Source organism: Thunnus maccoyii, chromosome 1, assembly GCF_910596095.1.
Source record: "Thunnus maccoyii chromosome 1, fThuMac1.1, whole genome shotgun sequence".
Lineage (NCBI taxonomy): Eukaryota > Metazoa > Chordata > Actinopteri > Scombriformes > Scombridae > Thunnus > Thunnus maccoyii.
In genome coordinates this window covers 10,572,499-10,594,896 of record NC_056533.1, presented here as the reverse complement: position 1 = coordinate 10,594,896, position 22,398 = coordinate 10,572,499, and the positions used below count along the sequence as shown (strand labels likewise).

At 40.9% G+C, this 22,398-nt stretch overlaps 1 protein-coding gene across 4 annotated transcripts in view; it reads right to left on the bottom strand.

Moving 5' to 3' along the window:
* LOC121900247 (BTB/POZ domain-containing protein kctd15) overlaps positions 1-22,065 on the bottom strand; it is a 30,693-nt gene extending 8,628 nt beyond the window's left edge. Inside the window, exons 1-4 of one of the 4 annotated variants that reach the window (XM_042416605.1) lie at positions 21,155-22,065; positions 18,199-18,374; positions 10,968-11,112; positions 4,312-4,617 (exon numbers count right to left, since the gene is read on the bottom strand). In XM_042416605.1, coding sequence (XP_042272539.1) covers positions 4,312-4,617; positions 10,968-11,112; positions 18,199-18,374; positions 21,155-21,163 — 636 coding nt within the window. In that variant the 5' untranslated portion in view covers positions 21,164-22,065. Of the gene's footprint in view, positions 1-4,311; positions 4,618-10,967; positions 11,113-18,198; positions 18,402-19,711; positions 19,757-20,812; positions 21,109-21,154 lie in introns of those variants that run through there. The other 3 variants (XM_042416520.1, XM_042416690.1, XM_042416437.1) reach the window with 3 other exon arrangements.
* Positions 22,066-22,398: the final 333 nt, after the last annotated feature.

Below are 22,398 nucleotides of genomic sequence, written 5' to 3'. Positions count from 1 at the left end.
ATCTCCATTTAGTAATTGCTCGAGATATATTTTACTAAGAAGTGTAACCACTTCTACTGACCTTAGACATGTTTCTTTATCTTAAAGTGAATAAAAACTGACTAATAAACTGCAAAAACAAATCACTGTGCTTAGTGTACAGTAAAGTATTGAGAAATGTTATGTTATCTCATTGTGACCAAAGTATCACAAGGTCTAGCAGTTTCAAGCCCTGGGCAAGACGGCTACAGTACCTTAGCCCTGATAAAATCATTTGAGACTAAAATGAGTTCTCTATGCCAGTGACATACAATAAACTGAAAACAGCGTACATTTAAAGGTTGTCACATATCCGTCTCTTTCCTGTCAAGACCTCGTCAGAGGCAGTCTTCATAAACACACTGCTCCAGACAGCACTGCATCTGTCCCCTTCCCTCCCTCTTTTTCTCTTTCTCTGCATGGTCTTCCTCTGTGGGCAGGGTGTGGTTGTGTATGTGTTCCCCTGGGTTGGGGTCCAGGACTGAAATCAGATCAGAGGCTCATTGTCTGGCGGGTAAGACGAGGATTATTTTCCTAACCTTCTCATACCTTCACACAACAATGAGAGAGGACAGAATGAGTAAGTTGTTTAGAAAAATCTCCCCTTACACCGAAAAACACCTCCATCTGCTCCTTGTGTCCTCATCTACATCGACTCAATGAGCCGGGCCCCTCTACTGTGCATGTGTGTGTTTATGCGCTTTTGACAGAATTTTGTGTATCTGTGTGTCTTAAAGGGGCCTACATGAGCCATAAAAAAAGAGAGCCTGACACCACAACTAACACCACCTTAACCAAGAGAGGCCATGCTGTGAGACAAAGGGGGGCATCGCTTACAGGGAACCTTCAAGATCCATCTCCACTTTCTGTTAGCAGTTTGTCTGAAGAGAGGAGTTCAGCTGCACCTCGCCTTCAAAGGAGCCTAATAAAAACCTAAACAATAAAAAGTCCTTTCAGACCATGTTAGTCAGATGCGCTCACATCCCATAACCAGTCTCACTGGTAAACAGAGTGGGAAAATGTTGTGTTAGTTGATGCGGCCAATTAATTATATTGCAAGTCATTTAAAAATCTATAAAAGAAGTATAAACCGGTTTAGGCTGTTTGAGAAATTGTAAGTATGGTATTAAAAAATGCAATACGTGTATTTCAATTGCCTTGAGCGGTGTTATATTGGAGTCTTTTTAAAAAAGGAGCTGTGTCTTAAAAAGGAGTAAAGCGTAAATTATGCATATCATTTTCCCCCCCTTTCCATTCCTCTTTTTCATTTTTTCGCAGGAAAACATGGCCGCAGTCCACACGTGCTTTGTCCCGCGCTCGCTCGGCTCTCCTTCCCTGGAGGTGGTCTCTCGCACTGGCAGGAGGGAGGTGGAGGTGTCAGAGCGCGCTAGCCTGCCTGGGAGAGGCTCTCTCTGGGTGCTGGAGGGGGGGAAGGCTCCTCTATGTGTTGGCCTGTTTGTGGCTGTGGGCGCTGAAGTGTGTTATATCGAGCCTGTGGTGTGAGGCTGATATGTTCCCCCTCTCAAAGACCTCGTTCGGTAACACAGCTGTAAAACTAGTTTTCTGAAGTTGTTTTTAATGTCTTACTAGCAAACTACAAACTGTGTACAATTCTGCTTTGAAAAAGGAGATTGTTACTCTCAGTCAGACGACTTGGTTTAAAATGGCATAACACGCCAATACCATGTGCTCCTGTGTGTACAGCGAGTACAATAAAATGTTAAGAAGCAGGGACATACTACAAAGCACAGGCCAGGCTCAGATCACATCATACCAAAGCTACAAGAGTCACTTGGAAACAGTGAAAGTTCATCTTCAGACAGAATGAAAAACTACAGACACTCCGTGCACTTGCCATTATTCTCTTGACAAACTCACTGTAGCCATCACAGTTGAAATGATCTTTTAATAATGACAAAGAGCACTTAGCTCGACTGTGGCAACATGCAGAAAAAAAGGGCCACAAATCATGCCAACTGCCTTAAAGCAAAGTTTTTGGTGGAATTCCAAGTTATAGACACTGAAAGCCAGTGAACGCAGGTAGTGTAAAGGTTATAGAGACTGGCTTGCGACTAATGAAAATAAAATCTGAAGACTGAAGTTGCATGTGTGGTCTGGGAAGGTGCGATCAATCGCCAGGTTGCTAAAGCTCAGTAACTCCAGTGGAGCTGTGCAGTGTCCATCAAAGCTGTACAATGCAAATGCCAGCCAGGTGTTTAAGTGTGTATGAAAGTTTTGAAGGGCGGTGGTGAAAAATGATGTGCTTGCTCAGCAGAATCATTTGCTGGATAAATAAAGGTAGAAAACGTCTCCACTGTGGAAACATGCAGAGTGTTTACAAGGCCACACATCATGTTGAGTGACTCACAGTGGAATCTGCGTTCTGTGGCTAACCTGAAGGACGGGACTGATGCCATAAAACACCCACAGTGTCAAATCAAACTTAAACATATGCAAAACTCAGTGTCTAGATAAAATGTAGGCTATACAAGGGTTTCATTGTGAAATCATAATGAGAGCTGTGCATTTAAAATAATTATCTTCACTTCCTGATGCTGAAAGATTTTATCCTTAAAAAAATAAGTTTACAGTAAGCTCGCTAAGGAGTGATTTGGGTAAAAATACAGTTTATATAAGGAAACACTTTACTCTACGTGCTTTGTGTGACACTGTAACTATATATTTAGTGTTTCAGCACTATAGCATTACAGTCACATCTTCCACTGCATGAATTACATAATGTGCCTTGTCACCCTTTTAACACCTTGTAAATCTGTTGGGAGTATGTTACTTAAAGGTACTGTATACTTGCCCCGGGAAGTATTTAGCCCTGTTTGCTGCACATTGTGTGTGTATTAACCACCAAGGCCACTGAGATGAGTGCCATAGTTAGCTGCACTTGATGCTATCCTACTGGGGACTATTAGCAGAGGGCCAGTTAACCATTAGTTGATTTTTTTGTGTGAAGTTAAAATCGTTGCAATGTTTTATATTCACACTTTTGAGCAGCCTGCTGTCTGTATCATAGAGTGGCCTTTAATATGAACCTGATAACATGAAGCTTCATCAGAGTGTTAGATAAATTAATATCTACACTGGGTCCACATATCATATTAAATCTGCACATTTACAGTATTTTATTTCTAAACTGGTCTATTTAACACATTCAATTTCCCCACACACAAGACATAATAATAAGTGTTTAAATCTTTATTAATTATTATATTTTTATTTTATGTATGCATAGAGAGGGACTGCATTGAAAATATAATTTTACTCACCATTACTAACATGTAGACTAAATGTCTGGGTCTCCATCGTTTGTGTTGCATTATACATTCAGGATTTTAAAAAGAGATTTTATAAATACATAATAAAGGGGATATAAATACTTTATAAATAAAGTTTGCTCTTTCCTGCCCAGTTTCCTGGTTCAGTGTGAATATTTACTGGCACATACTACGCTGATGGGAAATGTAATTAACACGTTTTTCATGACTGTAAAGAACAGATCTTGACTTTAGACAGCTACTTTCATTTGGTTTATTATGATGTTCTGTTTTAAGGAATGCATCATATTCCTGCAGTATACCTATAAGGAACTTAGAGAGTATCTGTTAGTGTACATCTTTAGTGTAGTGATCTTAACATTATGTTAACATTATTTTTCATTTTGTAGTTCAATAAGTTCATCTGTAAAATCTCTAATATTTATTAAATAACTGTATAGTAACTCATCTCACTTAATATTGAATTTAAACACTTTTATATTATATTATACATATATATTCTCTTTTGAATAAAACAGAGTTTATGATATTTTTATCATATGGGGTCACTCTAACATTACTGTGGTGACTGTTGATCTGTATTATTGTGTATCCTCTTGGCTTTTATTGTTCTTTATTTCCCCAAATCAGTCTGTGTGAAATGAGAAGGTATTTGTTAGATAATTGTTGTATTTGTTAGATAATCTGTCCCACGTAATCGCATGCTGTCATGCATTACTCAAACCTGCATTAGCATTTTCTGTTAGCAGAATATTCATGATACACCAACATCAGGAGCACCACAACCACCCACGGAGCTGGTTTATGGCACTTGCTCATTAATATAACAAAAATGTGTATTGTTGATAAATGTTTTGCTTCAGATAGATTTGGTAGTTTTGTTTTGCATAAAATGTCTAGACTGTATGGAGTGGTGTCTCATGCAGAGAGAGAGGTTGGGATTTGTTTGTGTTACCAATCCTTCAACACTATAACAGGCAGGAGAGGCTTTTTGGTACATTACCTGGACGGAGTTGAGCCTGCAGTAGCCATTGAGGGGGAAGCGGATGACGTGTGTTGGGTCCTGGTTCCAGCCAGCGTTGACTGAGTTACACATGACGTCACCAGTCTCAGGGAAGATTTCCTCGATGAGGACCTTCTCCCCACTCAGGGCGATCCTCTCGCCCAGGTCGGGTGTGACGCGAACCACCAGGCAGTCGCAAGGCTGCGCCATCCGTCGTTGCTCACGCTCCTGCTTCCAGCGCTCCAGCTCCTTGATCATGGGTGTCAGCTGGTAATAGCGCGCCTCCTCATACAGCAGGTGGAAGTCCTATACAAGCAGATTAACATGGAGAAGAGATATCAGTGAGTTTGCATGTGTGTGGTTGTGTGCGGTCCTCTTGGCTATATGTATGACTAACACACTGTGAGTTTTGGTACTTTACATGTACATTACATTACAAGGTCACAGAGACAAAACATTGCAACATTGCACATTGCAACATTAAGATGACAGCAGTGGGTATTTGCAGGGTATCCCGATGGCTTCCCCACAGCAACTAATGACAAAGTGTCCTTGAGCAAGACACTTAACCTCTAATTAGTCCAGGAGTGCTGCTCCTGTCTGCATCTGCACTTCAACCTCTCAACAGTGGTGAAACAAAGATTATGTGGCACAGGGCTGCATGGAGGAACAAATGACTAATTACACAGTGATGGATGAGTGTCTATTTCTGAATATTTTTAGGGAACATATATGTGTGCGTGTCAGATACCAACAGTGTTCTTTGTCCTTGCAGTCAGTTACAACTATGGAGTGCAAAGGTCAAGGAACCACATCTTTATCCCTCACACTTGTTATGTTGGCTGCTTGAATGTCAGCAGTGTAGGAGTTTAGGCTTATACTGTTGCATTCATAAGTTCATATATATGCAGACCCGACCCGTGGCATAGGTGGTATAGGCGAATGCTAGGGTGCCTTCCATCCATCCCCAAATGATGAAAGAAAAAAAAATCAAAATTTTAAACTTTTACTACTTTTTACAAATACTGTTTTAATACTATTATTTCAAAATATTACAAAAAAGCCTACAACAACTTAACTACATAGCATAGCCTATTAAATAGAACCTATTTTCTGGGTTGCCTGCATCACACCCCACTCCATTCTTAGTTAGACTTAACTGATTGATTCATATCAACACACATAATACCTGCATGTAAATATCAAGAACCACAATAAACCCCCAAGAATATAGATATAGTTAAAACAATATAATATCCATTGAACTACTAATTCAAGTTTAACTAAAACAGTATAAAACCATAATTATACAAATATAAAAACAATTTCTAATGAATAAGCAACAGAAAGAGTATCACACAAAAAAACAGGGTCTCACATCATCAACATTTAGATATACTTAGAGATGTCAGTTTGTTCTTTGGCAGGCAGACAGGGATCATCACAGACCATGTGCATAATGGGTTTCATGGTTCTGTCTCGTTTCTGATTGGTAAATTTTTGTTATAATTGTCTACTCTTGCTGTTTGTGTTTATAATGTTATAGGCTATAATGGGGCTTTGGTGCTATTATTAGCTGGGTTTCACCGTCAGCAGCTTTTTTATTAATATAATGTAACACCCAATGGTCACATATACTCCTCTTCTCTCTTCAGATGTACTTTTGAAATATTTTAATCTCACCCCTGCAAATCCTGGGCCACCTGCAGACACCTTCTCCACCTCAGCATCTTCCAGCAATGCAACATCAGGTTCTACTGTTTTTATTTTGTGGGTTTTTTGTTTCTAAAATAAAGAAAATCTCCAAAACATAAAGCTATGGAGTTTCTGTGTAAGTGTATGAACATTGGTGGCGGAATTAGCTGCAATGCCAGGGGCACCAGCTAAAATCTTGCCTAGGGCACCAAATTAGTTAGGGCCAGCTCTGTCTATATAGAACAATCAGGTAAATACCCCAAATAAAAATGTAAAAATTGTGAAGTTAACAGTATCTATTGGCCACAAAATTGAAAATAGAGCATTGTTTAAAGTTGCACTGTGTAGGATTTAGTGGCATCTAGCGGTGAGGTTGCAGATTGCAACAAACTGAATACCTACGGTGGCAGTGAAACTCGCGAAAAATGCGAAAGGCCCTCTCTAGAGCCAGTGTTAGGTTTGCCCATTCTGGACTACTGTAGCAACATGGTGGGCTCTGTGGAAGAGGACCCGCTCCCTATGTAGATATAAAGGGCTCATTCTAAGGTAACGAAAACATGATTCTTATTTTCAGGTGACTATACACTAATTAAAACATACTTATGAATATTATATTCCATTTCTGCCAACTCCATTCCGCTAGATGCCACTAAATTCAACACACTGCACCTTTAACATCTCACTTGTTACCATGTAATACATCTTCTGGAAAGAAGAACAATAAACCAAGACCAGCAGGACAACAATCTCAAGCAAAGAATAATCATGCTGCAGCTCTTGGCAGAGCTATGCTAGCCCTTTAGCATGTTTTAGTGAGCCGACTCCAGAAAGGCCATCAGTAGGGCTCCAGTGAAGTGGGATGGCGCATTCCTGTGTGCAGACAGTCTGCAGCAGATTGCCTGACTCTCCCTCCTGGGCAGGGCTTGCTGGGGGCCATTTGCCCCTGCGCACTTGCCTCTAATTTCCCACAAGACCAGATGGCACCATCATTCACCGCTACCAAAGAAAATACGGGGAGGCGGAGGTTCGCTATTGGAGGCAGACGGGAGGTGAGGAAAAGATACGTGCAAGTGAACATGAGGACAATCATCAGCCAGGGAGGATTTTAATGTATTCCTCACATGGAGGGAATTTTATGTTAATGAGGCTTGTGGCCCGATGTTAAGCTCCTATTAGAACAAGATTTAATTAGGTTACACCTAAATGCTGCAAATCTTTCAGCTAAACAATTAGTAATTAATAAATCTGTGTTCTGATTAGTGTTTCACTGTGACAAAGAATGACAGCTCAATTCATTCTTAGTTCATGAAGTGCCATTGCTGCCATTCAAAGTCTATTCTTACATGGTATCCATGTTCCTTAGCTTGTGGCTATAGTTTGTTTTACTGTATGGATATTGTGAAACCGTGGCAAGGCAAACAACCGATAAAGTATTTGATATATAATGAATACAGATATAAGTTGCTCATCTTGGTGCAGTGCAAAGTCTAAACACCCTTGAACAGTGAGACAATGTGTGTTTGTGCGGCGGAAACAACATATGTTTCATATAGTCTGCATCATTGGTGGCTGTGGGTGCTGGTGCTGCCCGGGAGCCCTGATCTAAAAAGAGTTTTTCCCCTTCCCTTCTCAGGACCACTGCTGGGTACAGAAACAGAGCATGGCAGCAAACAGCATATTCATTAACCCTGCTGCTTCTGTCAGACTCTTTAGCCTTGAAAAGCCTCCCTCACTGGTTTACCCCTTCATCTAAACTGTGCCTTCATCTGAGGCGTGTGAACGACACCCAAATACAACTCCATCTGGTCTGAGCGTTGACGCAACACATCTTAAGCTGACGGCCTAATATTTAAGATTGCAGAATGCAAAAGAGAGGGGGAGTGTGTCCTTTTTTTCCCTTTTTCTCTCCTTTTCTCCCTTTCTTTTTCTCTCCTGGCCTTCTTGCTGCAGCTGACAAAACTCATACTGAGACGCTCCCCTTCAGGCAGCTCTCTGTATCAAAGTGTAGCTCCTCATCCTTCACAGGTCTGAAGCCATGGATGGATATGTTTTTAACAGGGGTCTGTCTGCGAGGCACTTTAGTCATCCTGAGCAGTGCAGAAAACAACAGAGTAATCCTAAGCGCTGAGGTGAGGATGAGAGGGAGACAGGGCCAACAGCTCTGTCCTGGCTGCTGTAGCTGCTGCTACTGCTGCCAGCTCTACCAGACTATTCATCCCCCAATCCTGTGTCCAGACAGCCCGTTTGAGCTTCAAAATAATGATCCGACCTGATCGCCCACCGGCAAGGCAACATCTCAGGGAAGGACAGAGGGAGGGAGAGACAGAGAGGGAGGCAGAGAGAGAGTGAAGAAGAAGAAAATGATGGAAACTGTCACTGTGAGGGAGTCGGAGGACTTTTTTGGACAAAAAAATGACTAAACCCACATGCACAGGTTGTTGACAAAACAGAACACTGTCGAAAAATCCAACCAACTCTCATCTAATATGCAGCCTTGCAAAAAATAAAAACATTAGCTCTTCCCTATAGCTTTTGATACCTGAAGAAACAAAGCATTATTGATTTAAAGTACAATATGAAAGCCTGAATAAACCAACACAGAAACCACTAAGTCTTAACGGTTTATAACCATGCCCTCAATATGACTGAGCATTGCTTACAATCTTGTGATTAATTGTAGTTTGAATAATGAGATGAGGGAGGATATTAATAGTGAATATTTTGTTCCACTGATGTAGGCTGAAAAATTTCTTTTCCTATTCTGCTCAGACTTTCACATTTATTTAGCAAAACACACAGTGCCGTGGCTGCCAGCAGCAGAACAGACCCAGCCCCCGGGCGACGGCAAGCCTGATTGTGTTCAGATAAGGACATGCTCAATTCCGCCTCGCACTATTTGCATTTTTTTTTCCCCGGCTTCACGCAAATTGAAAGGTATGCAGATCAACACAGGCTTATGCGAGGGGATCGTAATGAGTTGAAACAATAAAGTCCAATGTATTCTCCCAAACCGTGGTGCCTGATTGGACTGTCAAGACTTCACAGAAAGGGAGTGAAATCATGAAGAAGAAGGGGAAAACTAATCGGTACTGAGTCAGGCCATCATTTGCCAAAATATGCAGGGCTTTCATGTCATGTTCTGTTGTCTGATGTTTGGCTCTCGTTCAGACTATCCGTGAGGCCTGGAGAGTTTGCCTCTGGCTCTGAGTGGCTTGGCCTCGCCTTGTTCCCTTGTAGAGAATGATGAACAAGTGCCAGCCCAGTGGAAAGGTCATGCAAGTTAAGGTGGAGTAGAGGTGAAGAGTAGAATACACCTAGGAAACAATATCACTGAATAAATACCTTGAACAGGAAGGATACTGTAGCTACAAATGGCCATGTGGGTAAATGTGGGGTAAGACTAAGTTGCTGGTAATGCTATCAGTTTGGTTTAAAGCTGCACTAACAAATATCATTTTTTATTACCAATGGATTAAGTTACAACATGTAATGTGAAAGGTTTCGCTTAAGTAGTGATGAATGCTCAGTTAATTATCACCCGATTCTGTAGTTTCTCTCACCTTTATAGACCGTTTTAGTGTCATTCAGCTCATTGTCTTGGTCTTAGAAGCTGCAACTTTGGATTTGGATTCACTCTTACTGCTCTCATCAGCCTCATTTTCAGCAGCAGCAGGCAGCTGTTTTCAGTAAAAAAAGCTCTGATAAAACTGCTGTACACTACCTACCCTGCAACAAATGGCAGACAAACTTAGTGACTAACACAGTAGAGCATTTAGCAGCTAAAGAGAGAGATACTTCTCTCAAGAGTTGGTGGAGACCAAAACAGAGCTGAAAGTAAAAGGGTTAAGAATGAGTAAATGTAAATAGCCAAATGTTTGCAAACATGCTCACCATAGCAACTTTATGAGGTGATATGTCAGTGGTGTGTTTACAGCTTGTTGTGCTGTCCCCACGTGACCAAGAAAATTCTGCTTTAACAGCTGCTAGCATCACAAAATGTGTAATTAGTTACTTAGCATGGATGGGAATCTACAAGTATGTGCACCCTGCTAAACTCTTATCATTGTCTGTGTAAAACATTATTTGATACTAAGCCTGAAAACATGTGTTCTGTTGCCATGAACATGTGCTTTGGATGATTTAATACAGTACTCTAATGGACATGATATAATGTACCGTATGTGAGTTCACTTACAAGTTCATTCATGCAAACACTAAAACAGGAGCCAGGTGTGTGCAGCCTCAGCCCACAAAGACTAAAGTGTGTGTAGCTGTGTGCACAGATGCATGTATATATGGGTAGAGAGCATGTTAGCATGTATTAAACTGCACTAACATGCCACAGCTCTCCCTGTGAGTCCTTGACTGTCGAAGAGACTTTCTGTCAGCATTGGAGCCAGTCATCAGAGCGCATGGAGAGCAGAGGGGTGCACAGGCTATTTCACCTGGACTCACCTCTATAGAAACCACTCTGAGTGAAAAACAACAGCTCAGGGCTTTGGCACACACATCACGGGGCCATGCTCCAGTTAGCGATTTACCTTTCCACCACTGTACACTCCAACTGAGTCTGCTCCATGTTTCTTTTTACCCAAAAAGTTTTCCTAATTATTGCTTATGCTTGTTCTACAGGTAATTAATGTGTTGAATGGGAGCAGGGTGAGTCTACGTAAGGCACTGTGAAAACAGAACTGGCGGCTCTGTTGTGGAGGGCCATCAGGTCTATATTAAAACATGCAGCCTTCGAGAGGGCAAGTAAACACTAACAAATACAAAGATATTCACACTTTACTAAATTATCTTCAGAAAAATCAGACAGAAAAGGAATTTTAGACAATACTGTTGTGTGTCTTGGCAGATGACTTTATGTACTAAGCTCTTTATGTTATGTTCAAACTGTGCAAGCTGATGAAGCAGACAAGTATAAACTTAATACAGTATGTTGTGATGTGGATATGTACCTTGAAGTCATCTGGAAGGAGCAATTTGCTGGTCCTGAGGAAACTGAGAATGTAGCGGAATATCTCGCCGTCCCGATCTATGAAGTAGTGCTGCTTCAAGCTGTCCAACACGATGGGCTCGGTGCCATTGAACAGACGACTGATTCTGAAAATTGAAATACACACATACAAACATGCACGCGCCCAGGCAGCCGCGCACACAAACGTCCACACAGCCACACGCACACACACACACACACACACACACACACACAAACAAACACACGTAATGGAATGAGCCAGCTCCCTTCAAATGCATGAAACAATTACCCTCCATTTATTTTTCAATTTTATTAGCACTAAGCTTGAAATGCATTAGCATCCCAGGTTGAAACAAGGGGCTTAAGGCACAGTTCCTCCATTCCAGACTTGTTTGAAGTGTCCCTTCTGCAGAGAGATTACAACAACACACACGCTTGCTGCTTGTACTTACAGAAATTAATGGCATGAATGTAGCATTACAGCTCTATTATTCCATCTGTCAGAGGGGTGGAAATGAAACAGGGGTGGGAAGTGGTGGAGGGTGACATACTAATGTGGGGAGGACATCTGGACAAAGATATTTACTTTTACAGTTTGACTTTGGTATGAAATGTGCTACGAGGAATTCTGGACATGTTGCCTAAATTGAGCATCTATGATGCTATGTATTACATGCTTTGTTTATAAGAGACACATTTCACTATAACATCTGTCATTACATTGTCTCTTTCAACTCAAGTATTTGATTTATGTGTGTTGGCAAGTTTACTGTGTTGATTGTGAAACAATAATGACATAATAAATAAAAAACTATGAACGACAAAGTAGCAATCCATTATGCTAATTTCATATACATGTTTTGGTGAAATCGGAACACTTTACTGAAAATGAAGTCAACATTTTTTGTTGTTTCCATTTCAGCAAAAGAAACTCTGCTTCATACAGTACGTCATCACAGAGGGTGGATTCTCTATATACATTAAATGCATATGAACTATCCAGAGGACCTGAACACACAATGCTAATCTAGTTATTTGTTTCATATTTAGAAGCAAAGCAAAAGTTTCAAAACATCTAAAAAGGAAAATAACAGTTGAGATAATGAAAATAGCATTTCCTGAAATTACAACAATAACGTTTTCCAATTAAGAAGCTCAATAATGAACTACAAACATAATTAGATGTATGTTTTTAAGCTTTAACCAAATATTGACAAGACTTTGGTGTAATAATAGGACACTTGTTGCTGCCTAGCGTCCCACGGTTAACCCCTTCCACTAGCGAACTATAAGATTAAGGGCTTATTTGAAGTTGGCTACAGGGGCTCATCAAGGCAAAGAGTGGAAATTGCTGTTATCTTTAAACTTTCATCACGCCATGTTGGCGCCGTGCCTCGAGATACCTTTGGACAGATATTCATTTCCCCTCATCTTTGTGTGGTTTTCCTGCTGCTTTACTTGAAGGTCCCACTCTCGCTGTCCAATAATCTCATCTGGGCACCTCCACTCTATCTGTTTGTTCATTTCCAAATGCTAAATGTCCCTTTTCAATAATTAAAAATACTTTTCTGGTGTTCAGCATTTAGTATCTCTAAAATATTGAGGATGCAATTTATACAAGTGTTTCATTTTGTTAAACGTATCAACTCCCATAGCACAAAATAACTCTGAAGTGCAATAATTTGCTTCAATAATTTGACTCATTTTGAAACAAAACTTGCATCTCCCTCAGCGGAGAAACCTGGAATGCCTGTGCAGTGTAAATAAGCCATACTAGCAATTTACACAAGAAATCTGTTGCACGTAACCTCTTTAACGGTTTCACTGCACATTTCCATCGTCTTTCACAGAAACAGCTCTTGGCAGGGCGCTGCGTTGCTGTTATTATCATCATTTTGATGTAATCAGCTCTTTAATCACAGTAACAGCTCCTAGGTCGGCTGACAAAGTTGTATGACAAAGAAAATTGTAAAACCTATTTGCAAACACGTCCAGCAATACACACACACACACACACGTGCATGCACATGCACACGCCCAGCACTGCCTCAGTACTGGCATTGTCAAACTCTATTACAAGACACTGGAAGGGAGCCACAGTGGGAATGTCAATGAACAAACAGCAGGGCTGGCTTCAGTCTCACTCATAAACTCATTTTACTGAATTTACAAATTCAATCCTCTACTTTGGAACAGTGTGTAAGCTTGTATTTAATGGTTGTATCAGGTATCTCCTGACCCTGATGTGTCGGCTCACCACATTGAAGCTATCACGTCAAATTCATCCCTTTTCTTTTCTTTGACTTGACTGTGTGAAGAAGCAGAGCAAAGATGGTTCTACTTCTCTCTCTCCCCTCCTGCCATCCTTTCTTTCTTTCTTTCTTTCTTTCTCTCTTTCTGTCTCCATCCTTCTCCCTTACTCGCTTTCTCTCTGGAAATCGATGCAAAATGCTTTATAAAAAACCAATACTCATCTCCCTGTTTTGCCTGAGGTGTTCCTTTCTCATATGGTCTTGCAATTCTTCCAGCTAGAATTTCACCATACCCCTCCAGGCTAACTCTGTTTTTCATCTCCACTTTTTTAAAAAGCAATTAAAATGCTGCCTGTTTTTCTTTTTCTTTCCCTCTCCTCCACTCCCTTCACTCTCTCTCTCTCTATTTCTCTGTTGGTCTCCTCATGTTTTCCCCTTTCTGCTAAATCCCTGATTTGAGGAGTGGGGGGTAGTTTTTAACAGGTAGGGGGAGACAAGAGGGTATGGGGTGTATATATACAGAGAAATTAAAAGAGAAGATACACAGACAGACAGTCCAAAAGACAAGGAGATTGATGGGGAGAAAGAAGAAAGGGAAAGGGAAATGGAAAGAGAAAGCGTGACACACGGAGAGAGAGAGAAAACAAGACAGAAAAATCAGAAGAAAAAAACTATAACAGAATTAAAGAGGGAAAAAGCAAGAGAGAGGCAGAGAGAGAAACAAACAGAACACAAGAGGAAGATAGAGAGAGACTGAAAGAGTGGGAGAAAAAACAAGCTAAGACGGAGAAACAGAGGAAGAAAGAGAAAGTCAGGGAGAAGGAGGGAGGTGGTGGGTGTAGGAGGTTATCAAGGACAGGAACAGCTCAGATCTCCCACCCCAGCGGTGCAAAGTAAGGGCAGGCAGCAGGGCAGTAGGTGGGCAATATCTGGCAGGATCCTCGCTGCAGCAGCTACAGCCGGCCAGCGGCACCGAGCTGCCAGAGACGTGTCTGCAGGAGCTGGGAGAACCCAGCGCAGGTAACACTGATTCTACTATAACAGATGCTATCTGGAAACTGTAACACTAATGGACGCCTTATGAAAGTGAGACATTCGGCAGCTTCCTGCAAAGTGAAACAAACACACCCAGGGATCTCGATGAGTGTGTCCAGCTTGACATCAAGGGCCGCCCACTACGGCTTCAGAGTAGGGAAAGTCAAAAGGAGGAGTTGCTGTACCGCTGATCCTGCTCAATGTCATTTGTAAAATATCCAATAAACTAGTTCCTAAAACAAGCACTCCAAAAGGATGCTTGAGAAAAGTTTCAAAACAAGGAATACAGTTTTAATATATGATATAATATATTAATATAAGAGAATATATGAGAATGACTGCTCAAATCAGGTGTCTGAACTCTCAGTACCTTTATATATGTCAGTAGTAAATCAACAACCACAATAAAAATCTTCTCACATGGTTCCCTGGAATGAGTTTCATCATGTAGGGATCTGTTGCCCAATATTTGTCTACACGGGTCCATGAAGTGGATTTTTTTGAGAAACTCAATTGTACACTGATAATATGACTGTATCAGAATATATGAATGCTTTAATCAAGCAGGGTGCAAGTCATGACATAATAAACATAGTGTCTATTTTTTGGAGCGACATAACTTGAATGTTTTGTAAAAAACCAACAATCAATTAGCATTATTATTTAATACTGAATCATTAAACCTAAATGTTTTATTTTGGATAATGGCAGTGTCTTAGTACTATTACTTAGTGCTACTAAGTAATTACTTCGTAGTAATATCTCTTAAAAATATTTAAAATAAACTTGGGTTGAAGAAACAATAAGACACTTAAGACCATGCTGACAATAGCAAAGAAGTTTAACAATAAAAATGAAATAAAAAGCAAAGAAATTACAGAATTTTATGTAACTAATGCACAGTAAATGATGTGACATTGTTAGACATGTTAATTATGGTTATTTGAGCTTACAGAAAAGTAAACTATTAGATTCAGAGGACCATTAAAAGAACATGAAGCCAGTACAGATCTATTGTCTCTGGACATAGAAGATTCATCTTCAAAGAGAAAAATGTCCAGTGGTCCTTTCAAAATAGTTTCCTAGTCTCTGGAACATTTCCCCTAATTTCCTCAGCTTCTGTTCAAGTGACTGCTGAGACTGTCCTATTTGAGAGCTACATAGAGTGTGCATCAATGTTTCATGACCCCTGTCCCTTAATATGGAAGATGAATGACCACACATTAGTTACTAGACTAACTTTCTCTTGGCATGCTGCATTATTTAGGGGCCAATCTATTAAAAGTAATCATCAACTTTAAACTCTTTAACCCTGGCTTTTTAGTCATGACGTTCTCAGTTTTGCCAGGGCGCCCTGCTTGATCGGCTGTGGCCGAACGCGGCATATACAGCTATGCCAGTGTAATTGTTTTGCTTTCTGCTGTCAGCCATTATCCTAATTCACACAAAAGGGCCCCTCCTTCCACTGGCTCCAGTGGAAAGTGGAGCCCTGAGGCCAACTGTACACTGAGGAGGCTGGGAGACAGAGAGAAACAGTGAGTATGTGTGTGTGTGTGTGTGTGTGTGTGTGTGTGTGTGTGTGTGTGTGTGTGTGTGTGTGTGTGTGTGTGTGTGTGTGTGTGTATGTGATCCAGAGTGAGAAAGAAACAGAAAGAGACACAGACAGAGAGAGAGAAAGCAAAGGAGCATGTGTGAAAAAGGGAGACAGAGAGAGAGAGAGAGGGAGCGAGAGAGGAAAGAGCACTCTAACCAACACTCACACTGGTATCCGGTCTTTACTCTCACTGTAACAACACTGTTTGGGTACTCTGACATGACTCTGTGCTCCATTTACATGGTGCTCTGGGTCTGTCCCCCCTATGAATAACCTCTTTGTAAAGTGTAAAGCTGCACCAGAGCGTAAAAAAATAAAGAAACACAATAGCAATACACAAACACCAATAAATAAATAAAGTCCTGCTATCGGAGATGTGTTCAAAGCTCCAAACAATTGTGATTGGCCTCAAAAATATCAAGACCCAAATATCATTAGCACATTTGATTTAAAATTTAAAAAGGAAAACTCCTGTCTTGTGGCCACTGGATAAACACACACACACACACACACACTCACATATATATATATATCTCACTGTAACAGGGAGGAAAGAAAAAGCCTTAATAGCAAAAACAATCATAAACCCTTGTCTGGTATGAGCTTTATTTTTCTCATGACATGTTACAGTCAGGAATAAAAAGAGAGCTGTCAGGGATTTCCTGTCAGCGGACTCTGTGAATATCAAGGCTTTATTACCAAGGGATTATGTGGATTGTTTCCTGTAGCCAATTTGGCAGATTTTCTAACAACCTGGTGTATGTTTACCTTGGCCCACATGGGACTCTGTCAGCTGATGCAGAATCTGAGACTGTATAATGTAATGAATGACATGCTGCATTAGAGGAAAAAAGCAGAGGGTCTTACATTTTTAGAGGAGAAAAATTCACATTTCATATTTTATCGTAGTTAGTAGTTGTGTAATTTCTTTAAGAGCTACCCTCAGTGGTGTCACCTTGTTTGTGGATGGAGCTAAAAACGTGAATAAAGTGGGAGGGTGGATTACCAACAGCTCTTACACAATCTGAATCATCATGACTAAATCTTACAATAGAAGAGAATCAAAAATAAAAACGCTGTTTGATTTATCTGTGAGAGAGCAGAACTATCAGATAATCTGACAGTTATATCCAGATGTCTGAGAGAACCCAAGCCCTCTCTTCTCCTGTCCCCACAAATATTCAATAAACAGTCCCTCTTTTAGCTGTTAACATTTCAAAGTTTCACTGCAATACGAGCCATGGTTTAGGCTATTTGAAAAATTATAATAATGTTCTCTCGCAAAATAGGAATATACAGTATGAAAGTTTTTTTTAGAATACATATATTTTGAGATGCCGTACATCTCTTGATAAAGATATCTTATATCTTGAAATCAATCCCTGTTTTTAAACTCAAATAATGGCAACAAAAATATCTTGTGGTGGTAAATGCTGGTTCTAAAATAGTAAAAAAAAAAATCTATATGTAACATGCCAACAAGCTAGATTTTAATCAGATTTCAAGCTGCCCCTCATCAGCTCTGATGACAGAGATCCGGACATTTACGTCATTGTTTTTCCTTCAAGGCTTCCTTACAGCACTCTCGTCTACTGGCAGGGGAAAAAGGCTGTGAAAGGGGGAGTAGTGCATGCAGAGATGTTTGCATGGTGTGTAAATTCACACAAACACTCTCATTCAAATCAGAAAAAAAAAACAAACAAACATGTGAAAGGTACTGTACTTGGCAGCTTGGCAGCAGCTGAATTTTCAAATGCAACTACCATGTGAAAGGAGATAAAAAAAAATAAATCACCGGATGTAATTATTTAACTGGTGAAATAATCATGACGAAAGCAAACAAAAACAATCAAATGCATCATTTTAAAGCTAAGAGAGGACAGAAATAATGAGGGGAAGATAAATGTTCTCATAATGTTTGAAAAGATATTAAACTAGTAGCTTTTGAGGGCAATTTTCACTAAAGAACTTGCAGTGTAGTTGTCCTAATGCCAGTCAGCTAAATGACTTGTCAACAGCACAAACCCAATTAGACTTAATTAAGACAAACAGTAGTCAAATAATGTAATAAATCATTTGAGGAACTAAAATGCAACATTAAAGAATTAAACAGACCAATTTAAACCTATCTAAAGATTTAATGAGATAAGGTTTACGGTAGAATAATTGACTTCACATCCTATAAATTCAGAATTATGTCACATTTCAAACAAAAGCAACATTAAAATCCACTCTCTCTTCAATCAATCAAAATTTCCCTCATAATGATTTTCCAAAAATAGCAATGCTTTAATAAAGAAACTCCAGTAATAAGTCTGAAGCTGTCTTACCTTGAGTCTGGGTATTTGGTGAGAGTCGCCAGGCTACTGGTGTACATGTGTCCCCCGACATCGATGTGCACTGGGGCGTTCGCCTTGGTCAGCTGAGCCGGCAGAGGGATCCCCTGAGCGGCCAGAGGAGAGACCGGGGACCGGGTCAGAGACAGCCGTGACATGCTCCTTCCCTCCTGAAAGCAAGTGTACAGGAAAGCCATGGGAATAAAGGTAAAGAAAAAAAAAACACACAGACACAGTGATCCTACACAGGGAAGCAGATAGTATCCTTTCTGGATGGTATCAGATCACTTCCATGTCTGTCTGGTTGCATATTTAGCCTGGAAATTATTGCCACCGCTCTAATTAAGTATGTTTGCATCTTTTCATGCAGCACCGGAGGCGAGGATAGGAGGATGCTTATTAGAGAACCGGGGTGAGGGAGAGCTAGAGAGGGAGATAGACAGATAGAAACAGAAAGAGAGAGAGAGAGAGAGAGAAGGATAGAGAAGGGGAGAGAAGGAGAGGGAGGAATGCTAGGTGTCAGCCTCCAGGGGAATAAAACAAACTGCTGCTGCAATATTCTAATTAAAGGTCGCCTTATGTGTTAGACGTGATGCGCCCAGACACACCAACCACCAATCTGAGAGCAAGGAAAACACGGCGTGGAGGGAGGGGGGCAACTTTTTCCTCTAACACACACACACACGCACACACACATGCACACACACCATGTAACTACTTGTGTTTTTGTGCTGGTAAAGCTATAACTTCATAACTAAACAGGCGAGGAAAGCACAATCCTAATGTCCACATTTACAGGCCAAACCAAACATTATCCTATACCAGGTAAGTTGTGGCTCAATACCAGACACATGTTTCCAATAACGGTAGTTATAAATGATAAAAACCTCACAATATACAGGCCAATACAATAAGTTGCGGAGGCGCATATTTGGTAGACCTGTCTGGATCTTATTGGGAGCTCGCTGGTGCACTCAGAGGTCAGGACGGAGCTGAGTTTGATTAGCTGATAAAATGTTTGAGAAAATATTTTTAATTCACTTCGATACGCCGCCATTTGACTCTGTCTACTGCTCCGGGAAGAGCAGAGGAGGCGTTTATCGCCAACTTACGGGTGCGTAATTTGTTGGCAAGCAGCTGCAGGTAAACCAACCAACCTCAGTTTACCCACATATTACTACACACTCTTATTTGTAATAAAGATATAATGTAAATCACAGACGGAGTAAATAATGCCTGAGTTATTTAGCTTAGATGAGGAATGGGGTTTTTTGAGGAAATGGAACAAATGTGATGCTGTTTTGAATCTAATTTGGATGTTTTCCGAATGATCACTGAGTAAAGGTCACAGTTTGCCCAATTTATCATTACTCACACATTTCCTGCAGGCTTTGGTTGAAATACAGACTTTTCCTGACACAATTTAGAACATAACTTCAAAACCATTTAAATACTTCACAGTACAGCTACATAACTGGCTATAAAACAGATTGAGATAATAGCCTACAGTTTCACCCCCACGGCAGAATCGATCAGATTGTTGTTGCACATATGGGCTGTTTTACTGTCATGACTGGTAAACTGAAGGCCGTCATGAAAGTCCAGATCATCCCTTCGGCTCTGAGCGATCTGGTGCCTTTGGGGCACAAAGTGAGACTGGGGCTTTTTTTCTCAGGGTGTTGCCCGCCTCACAGCAGTATCATGTTCGTTTAATATGATTACAGGAGGACGGGATTACATTTCAAATCCCAGGAAAAGAGAGAAAAACTTGGAAAGACTAAAGAAGTTTGGGGCACATACCAGCAGCCTGTCCCACCACCGGTAACTCTCTCTCTCTCTCTCTCTCTCTCTCTCTCTCTCTCTCTCTCTCTCTCTCTCTCTCTCTCTCTCTCTCTCACACACACACACACACACACACACACACACACACACACTCACAACTAACCAGTTAATCAGTTAAATCATGCCATGGTATGTGTGCACATACTGTACAAAAAGGCAAAAAATAAATGAAAAATAGGTCTCTAAATTCTCGCAATCAAACCTAATCTCAAACATCCAGCATTCTGTCTCTCTCGCCGCACAATATGATAAATTCCTCCACAAAATCACAGCAGCTGTAAAGGCATCAACTTTCTCCTCAGTGCTGCTGTTCCTGCTTCCCTCCACTGACCCCGTTTAGGCGTCGTATCTTATTTCACACTTAAATGACATCCACATGATAACCCTGACAGCCCAAAATTTAAACTATTCATAAAACGGACACGGAAACGTTTAGCATAGCAGACAATACAACATCCCACTCCACACGAATACCATGCATGTGCTCTGCCTTTAATTCTACCAAATGCTCAATATGGCGTCTTATTCCTGCTGTACAATTAAAAGCATAATCCCGACATGTGTAATTCATCACCCGTTTGATAAAACCCACACGTGTGAACTGTCCAGTCTGTGAGAAAAGAAGTAAAACCACTTTGTTTCGAGCAGTATTCGCGTTGCTCTTCAGTACTTGCTCGGTAACTGACTATATACTCTTCGAAAACTGTAAGCTTTCACTGTGCGTAAAAAAAGCATTAGATTCTGTAATATTAATTTTTCACCCTACCGTTTCAAACATTGTAGGGAGTCCAGAGGAAATCCGTGGCGGCGGCCAGTCCCAGCTGCTGCGTAACCCCAAAATTCTCAAATATTTGATCCAAATGCCCCCGACTTTGGCACAACTATACCACCATCCAGCTCCAGCACGAACCTATTCTGCCGTGCGGAAAAAACAAGTCTTCGCACTGTATCCCACACAAAACTGTTTTTTTTTTTAAAAGCACTAGGCTGTGACCGGGATGGACTGCTTGCAAAGAGTCTCTGTGGCTTTAAAGGCTCTATTGCAAGGCTGGCTCGACCTGTCCTCACCAAGCTTCTTTGTACCAAAGCGCACAGGAAGCGTCCTTACCTTGAACATAGATGAGATGATCTCCTTCCCCTTCTCTGCTCTTATTTGGATACGCGTAAAAATGTGCGCTCTTGTTGGTATCGTGCTTCGTATTTCGGCTTCTTGTATGCCTTTTTGCCTAAATGAAACTGCCCCTGTGGTTTGTTATGAGAAGAAGAAAGCCAATAATCCGTCTCTAAATAACAGAGCAGAGCTAAAAAAGAAAATTCTTGCTCCGGGCTGCCCAAGCGCCTCTGGGCCAGGGATTAGGCTACAATTAGCTCAACTCCACTCTCTCGCCCAGGCAATTTTCTCAAGGAAGAAAAACGTGATACCCCCCTATTCTCTAAATTATGACTGCACAGATATAATAAGTTATCTTATTTTTTCCCCGGCAAAAGCAGACCGTTCCCTTTAACGGTGTGAAGTTGTGATTTAGAGGGGGATAGGAAACCCAACAGGCAACTGTCAGTCGCTCAATAGATTTAGAGCAGCAAAAAGCAGATTTTAATCATTGTCATTTCGTCTGATGTAATAGTTCCCCAGGCAGTTCCAGCTAGTAGGCATACATTTCCATCTCCAGCTCCAGCCTAAATTTAAAGTTTAAAGCCAGGCGGGCTGCCATAGTCCTTCACTCAGGCAACATATAATAAAGGCGCAGTAACTTGTTGATAAAGTCTCAGTTGAAAAATATGTTGAAAATGAAGAGATATCCTTGAACCAATATCTTTCATGCGGTGATTTCCCTCCGTGTCCCCGCTCCCTCTTTCTCTCCCTCTCTCTCTTGCCTTAATGTCTGGAGTTGTAACGCCAAATTTCCTGCAGGCCATTAAAATCAAATGACGTCTATGGACATGCATGCATGCTGCTGCTGCAGAAAGCGCCCTCACAACCTGCCTGCAGCCAAATGCGCCATTTCAATTATAGCGCAGGGTTTAGATGGAGATATCTGCCCAGAACACCCCCCTCCTCACTCTCAAATGAAAGCGGGCAGCCTCCAGACTTTTGGAAAATAAGATTTTGGCTGATTATTGTTATTTTTCAACACATATAGACACAAATGGAAGTGATGAAGCGCCAAAGTGTTGCGCCACTTTCGCACCGAGTGAAGGGGAAAGAGAGTCAAGCAGGTGCTCACACCAAGGAGACGATTATTTATTTATTTGCATGTTTGTTTATTTGCGGGTAAATAACTGTGAATAATTGATGCAACATTGAGACCAGTAATTACTCTGTACCAGCATCCTGAGAGAGGTGTAATATTC